General features: G+C 41.2%; 1 protein-coding gene across 3 annotated transcripts; it reads left to right on the top strand.

Annotated features, from left to right (window-relative positions):
• The first annotated feature begins 1,707 nt into the window (after positions 1-1,707).
• On the top strand, positions 1,708-5,596 carry LOC122538165. Of its 3 annotated transcripts, XM_043672001.1 has the most exons (5): positions 1,708-1,977; positions 2,261-2,641; positions 2,731-3,164; positions 3,290-3,591; positions 3,899-5,596. In XM_043672001.1, the coding sequence occupies exons 2-5, from the start codon at positions 2,570-2,572 to the stop codon at positions 4,012-4,014; spliced, it is 924 nt and encodes a 307-aa protein (XP_043527936.1). In that variant the 5' UTR covers positions 1,708-1,977; positions 2,261-2,569; the 3' UTR covers positions 4,015-5,596. The 3 variants fall into 3 exon arrangements, with proteins under 3 accessions (XP_043527936.1, XP_043527937.1, XP_043527939.1); XM_043672002.1 differs by lacking the exon at positions 3,899-5,596 and having other exon boundaries at positions 3,290-3,768; XM_043672004.1 differs by lacking the exon at positions 1,708-1,977 and having other exon boundaries at positions 2,256-2,641.
• The last annotated feature ends 516 nt before the right edge of the window (positions 5,597-6,112 follow it).

Here is a 6,112-nt window from a genome sequence, read left to right as displayed (position 1 = left end):
GCACGGCACTATACGCCAGTAATCCGTGGAATGCCAAGGTAGAAGGTGTTATTTTTTGAAAGGGACGCAGCAGGTATTGGTGCAAATCATCCTTGTTATTCTTGATTAGGTGTATGATAGACGTATTCGTATATAGGTGTAATAAAGAAATAACGTTGCTGTTGTTTTGTTGGATCCATTAGCTGTAAGTTATCTTTTATACATTCGATTCGTATTTCTTGCTTTTTTCGCACTTTCTTTTACACGCAGTATGTTTTCGTTTTTATTTTCATAGTTAATTATCAAGCCGTTTGCTTCTTTAACTTTACCCAGTTATTATATCATTATCTTCCTTTGCTCGTCTACACACACACACACACACACACATGTGCAATTTTGTTGTGACTCGATCATGTGTAATAAGAAATTGATTTTTAATGCAATGTTTCCGTCATGATTTTGATCAAGTTTTCGTTAAATTCCACGTTTCATACGCATTTGCAATATACGTACACGAGATGCAATACTCGCGTTGAGATGCAATACGATTACGCATGATCCTATGAAGCAGAGTGAACCGTTCCAACGACGGACAGTTAAATTAGCGATAGGCGAATGAAAGGAAATTTTGGATCATGAACGGACTGTGTTACATCGTATATGAAAAATTGCGAATATACAGACATATGTATGTAGAGACTGTAAAAATGGCATTGTAATCGACGCGACGTGTATATATCTTGCCGGAAATCTAACAATTAAATTGCAATCGACGATACGACGTGCTTACATATTCTCCTTCCTCGGTTGTCTCAAATGATCATCGATAGTCGACGCGTCTAATTTACTCATTGTCAGTCGTCATTTACTTTTCTCTTTATCATTGACAAACGTTGTGAGGTTTAGTTACCCTCTCCCATTGATTAGTGATTGGCAATGGTTGCGATCGATAAAATAGTAAAAATAAAATGATAAATTTCGTGTAATTTCGTTATCCGAAAACACCGTTTATCTACGCGTATTCGAATATGTACACACACGTTGTATCGTAAAACAAAGTAAACCAAAGATGTAAGGTAATTGAATCAAAAGTTCGATCGAAAAGGATGTTCTCATTTGCCAGGCAATCTCTTTCATGCCTCTTTTTTTTCTTACACATATTTTTCTCATACATCGATCGATTTGACATTGCATCGTTGGTCGATCACCGATGCTATTCTGAAAGAGATTTGGAAGATTGATCGTATTGTTTCGCGTTACAGAGACAGCTCCAAATCGTTTAAGAATCAATGGTTGATCGAAGAAAGGAAATTACCATTGAAAGCAAAAACAGAAACGAAGATCGTTTAAGAATCAGTGGTTGATCGAAGAAAGGAAATTACAGTCGAGAGCAAAAACAGAAACGAAGATCGAGGATGAAAATGCATTCAAACATCCAGTTTGTGTGGCTCAACCATTTATACGGAATATAATATTGAAGCGAAACTCGGTTTAATCGATTATACCATTTTTGCATTTTTTCGAGGGTCTTAAAAGAAAAAGCAAACGAAGTTTTCTCACAATAAGAGTTTGCAAACCCTGTATCGAGACCCGAATTCGAATATTCTTCTCAATCGGTACTTAATTCGACTTGCCGGGCGAATAGAATAGAAAAGAATAGAAGAAAAAAAAGGGTAGGAAAGAAAAAGCGAGGAAAAAAGTAGGAGACAAAGGAAACAAAAGTGCAAAAAAGTGGGACGAAAACGGACAGACGAATAAAAGGAAAAAAGAAGTGATCGAGGGAAAGTAATTGAAAAAAAAAAGGATTGTTGGCGGAAAGGCGCGCGCGCACGCGCGCGAGAGAGAGAGAGAGAGAGTGGCACTGCAAGGACCAAATAAAAGAGCCTCGTGACGGAGGGGCTTCGTACGGCCCTGGCGCGACTGCGGCATTGCACCCCCACAGGGGGTTCTCTGCCAAATACACCGAATCCACCTTCCACCCCAGAACATAGAAACCACGTGAGTATCGAAAGTTGAAATAGCGAAGAACGTGAAAAATAATGTGTCTGATGTGTTTGACGAACGAGTAGATGTGCATGGATAAAATGATCGCGCATTCGTGTGTGCGTGTGTTCTGCATGCGTATGTGAAAGAAAGTGAGAGAGAGAGAGAGAGAGAGAGAGAGAGAGAGAGAGAGAGAGAGAGAGAGAGAGAGAGAGAGAGAGAGAGAGAGGCGGGGGGAATGTGGAGAAAATTGCAAGAGCGATCATCAGTTAGCGTGGTGAATGTTCGATAAAAACAGGGATGTCTGGTGGATGGTCGCGGATCGAGCCGTAAAAATGGTAGTTCGAGGGGTAACGGTGGGACCGATTCAACAACGGCCGAGTCTCAGCCGCAGTCGCAGTCGCAGTCGCAGTCGCAGTCGCAGCCGCAGTCGCAGTCGCAATCACAGACGTCGCGTATTTCTAATGCCACCGCACATCGTCACAATGGAACAGAGAATTCGCGCGAAACCGATTTGTTGTCTCACGCTGCTTCAGCGTTACGGAGATTGCACTTTAAATCTGCAGGCGGAAGTCGAAGTTGCCGTACCGTTCCAAAAGTAGTCGTCATGGGTTCGAGCACCGCTTCTGAAACAACGATCAACACTAGCACTGACAGTGCTAACACGATGCTTACGATGGTAACGACATTACAGAGGATTACACGCGCGCACAAAGGTGCGAAAAAACGTAAAATTTGATGCGAAAAAATGAGTATATTTGGTCGTAGGTGACGACAACGGACGGTGAACAACCAGATGACAGCTTCGATTTGATGGACATCCCGTCGGAGATGTCGCCACCGGCTGCTACGTCGTCGACCGGTCAGTCATCGGAACCGATTCTACCAGCTGTAGTTTCCTCACCATCGTCAGTCCCGCCACCTTCATCCTCTTCGTTGATCGACTATTCGACCTCAGACGAGAAGGGAAAACTTAAAACGGGTTCCTCATTATCCACTGACGCGACATTGAGATCGGAACTTTCAATCGGCTGTTTGGATATTCGGGCATCCAGCGTTTCGAATCTTCTGGACGAGACTGATGCTCCTCCGGTCGACGCGACGCCTATTATCATCCATGGCGCCGTCAATGACGCTGGCAAGGTTTCCGTCTCCGGAAGAACTCCTCCTCTTCCAGATCTTCGAGCGACTGATTTTTTCAGGTGTTTAACACTATTTTTTTATTTATTCTTGTTTCTTTCGCTCGAGCTAGAGTTATCGTTTGTTGCTCGACTGTTGAGTTCCGTTTCACTTGTTCTCTTCTAATCGTACGTACGTACATGTGCAGCACACCCGTGAGAGGTTCGGTGGATGCTGGTCAGCCGGAGACGAACGATGTAAATTCGACGCTAACCTTAATTGTGGGAAGAGCCCGTGGCGAAGAAGGAAATCGAGAAAATCGAGAAAATCGAGTAGCAAACAACATTGATGAGAAGAAATACGGAGATGGAAAGCCAAATGTGAACGTTACGACGAATCCTTTGGACATATCGTTGATAGGCGCTCGCACCGACAGAAGCAACAACGGGCAGTCTTCCGACGGTCCTGGTAGAACTAGTGCCACGAACAAACCTCGAGGGAAACCCGCTGGTAAGTCGAAATTATCGAGTTCGACGATAATTTTAATCCGTTGTTGTTTCATATTTTTGATCAATCTCGCGTTTCGTCGATGTATCTAACGATAAGTAGGTGGATGATTTATGCCTATTCGTTTATGTCGTTTGTGAATATGGATTGTTGTAAAATGCGATAAGAAATTATTTTCAAATAGAAGTAGAAAGTTCAAAATCGAAAAACGAAAAACGAAAAACGAAAAACGAAAAAGCGGACGGAACATCTAGAGACAGGTTTCAAAGTTGTTCTCGTTATGAATATCAATTGTGTTGTTTTCTTTCAGAATCGCATCCCCTCGTTTCAACCATTCATTCATGGGTCAGGCTCTTTTTCCCGTTTTGCGCAATAGGTATAAAGTTGATTGTGCTCGAGTTGTGCTTCGAGACTCTTTATTTTTGATATTGAGTGATCACCGAACCGACTATACGCGTACATATATATTAAATATGTGAACCTGTAAACTCGTTAAAAAATCGAGTACCTGTCGGTTGTTTTTTTTGTCCAAATCGACATTAACGGTCGGTGGTCGCTCAGATTTGCGCTGATCTTGTCCACCAAACGAATTTCGTTTTCACTCGTTTTCGTATACCGTGTTGCAGCATATTCTTGTATATGCACTCGGAGATCCGAATACGAACAATACCAGCAACTTCATTTTTTTCCTCTTTTTATTACTTTTTTTTTTTTTATTCGCTACATCTCTTCGACATTTCTATTTCTTGTTTACCTTTCAAATCCTTTGTTTTTTCTTTTTCACGCTTTCTCGTTCTCTCTTTCTTTCTCCTACTCCTCGCCCTTCTCTCTCTCTCTCTCTCTCTCTCTCCTCGATCAGAAATGATTGAAACGAGCATGTACGTGTATAATATATTCGATAAAGGTGTTTGCGTGCATTCGATATTTCGACGCGTATGGTACCGCTTTGGTTGGTACGGTAACGCTTGGTCGTGGCACACTTTTCGTAAAGGCTAGAGGAACAACTTGATTTCATAGAGAATCGCGAAAATCGACATTGATCTAACAGACGAAACGGAATACTGCGATGGCGAACGTACAAAGGAATGTCTCGAGGAGAGGAGAATCGTTGCTCATTAATATCACACACAGTTTCGTTGCAACGCTCTGCATTTTTTCGAAGCTTGAGAAGATGTAGTATGCTACCGATATCCAAAAGCGCATGTTTTATCGACTTTGCCGGTTAGCTACAATAATTATAAATAGGTGATAACGCCTCGATCGTTATACTGCAAGTTTCATCGAATTGCCGCCCTTGATCTCGAAAAAGCTGCATTCACGTATTTTCTTTCTGGTCGAGATACTTTCTTTTCACCTTTACCGAAAAATCGTCTACGTATTCTTCGTTTTTCTTTCGCGCTATTCGCATTATTCGCAAACTATTCTAGACTTGTAAATTTCTACTTTCTTTTTTCTCGCGCTTTCTCCCATTTTCATCTCACCTTTGATCTTTCGACTTCTGGTGAACAACCTGTTTCGAATTCATTAATCGATTAATCAATATCTTCAACGAATCACGCGCGAGTGCGTTCGTCTATGTGTATGTGTTGTGTGTAGTAAGTACTTACTTACTCACTTAGTTACTTCTGTCTATCAATTTGTCCATTCATTTGTCTGCGTGCCTGTAAAACAATCTGTCGGTGTCTAAAAATATGCGAGTTTCTGAAATATTAACGACGAAACGAAGAGAAAAATCAACGCAGGCAAAGGCAAAAGAAACCGGGGAAATATTGCTTGTATATTCGTGTACATTACAATAGTTGAGAAACATTCTTCGATATAACTTTAAAAATCGTTTATATATCCATTGCGAATTGCGGGCGGCAATTCTGCTTGCACGCGTATGTATCCCACGCGTAAGCTTAACACCTTAACAAAAAAAAAAAAAAAAAAAAAAAAAAAAAAAAGACTCTCCCGGCATCGCACGTTTTTCGGTCGTCGCGAATAATCCCATTTGCGTCAAATCATCGTAAAAATACAGCGATGAAAATAAAACTAGACGAGGAAATAGATGAAATAGTGAGGACCAACGAACGGAAACGGAAACGAGGAAAGGCAAAACTGAAGGTTGATGATGAAGGCGTAGGAGAAAGAGAAGATGGAGGCGAAAGTAGAAATGAATGAAGAATATATAGAGAGAAGTAAGAAGTAGGAAAAGAAGGAGGAAGAAGCGGAAAGAAAGGAGATGAAAGAAAAGACAGAGAGCGTGGAACTTTAAAAAAAAGCAAGATGAATTCCGTGTTCGTTCGTGTAATCGGCTCCTCTCGATCAATGAATCGCGTATGAAAATACGCGAAAGTGAGAAGAGGGAAAGACAAGAATGAAGACGGGGGGCGCGGGCAGAATTGGGACGGGAATATCAGCGTTCTGAATCAGCCGCGAAAAGGCGATGAGAAACAGGAAGAGGAAAGACAGGTGGTGCAAAAAAAAAAAAAAAAAAAAAAAAAAAAAAAAAAAAAAAAAAAAAAAAAAAAAAAAAAAAAAA

Source organism: Frieseomelitta varia, unplaced genomic scaffold (genome assembly GCF_011392965.1).
Source record: "Frieseomelitta varia isolate USP_RPSP 00005682 unplaced genomic scaffold, Fvar_1.2 scaffold_966, whole genome shotgun sequence".
Lineage (NCBI taxonomy): Eukaryota > Metazoa > Arthropoda > Insecta > Hymenoptera > Apidae > Frieseomelitta > Frieseomelitta varia.
The sequence above is the reverse complement of the archived record's forward strand: the minus strand, read 5'-3'. Positions and strand labels throughout refer to the sequence as shown.

Excerpts from the sequence above, each read along its gene's own strand:
- LOC122538165 (XM_043672001.1), top strand. The coding sequence starts at position 2,570 with ATGGGTTCGAGCACCGCTTCTGAAACAACGATCAACACTAGCACTGAC. Across the intron at positions 3,165-3,289 it reads CGAGCGACTGATTTTTTCAG|CACACCCGTGAGAGGTTCGG; the intron begins GTGTTTAACACT and ends GTACATGTGCAG. Across the intron at positions 3,592-3,898 it reads ACCTCGAGGGAAACCCGCTG|AATCGCATCCCCTCGTTTCA; the intron begins GTAAGTCGAAAT and ends GTTTTCTTTCAG.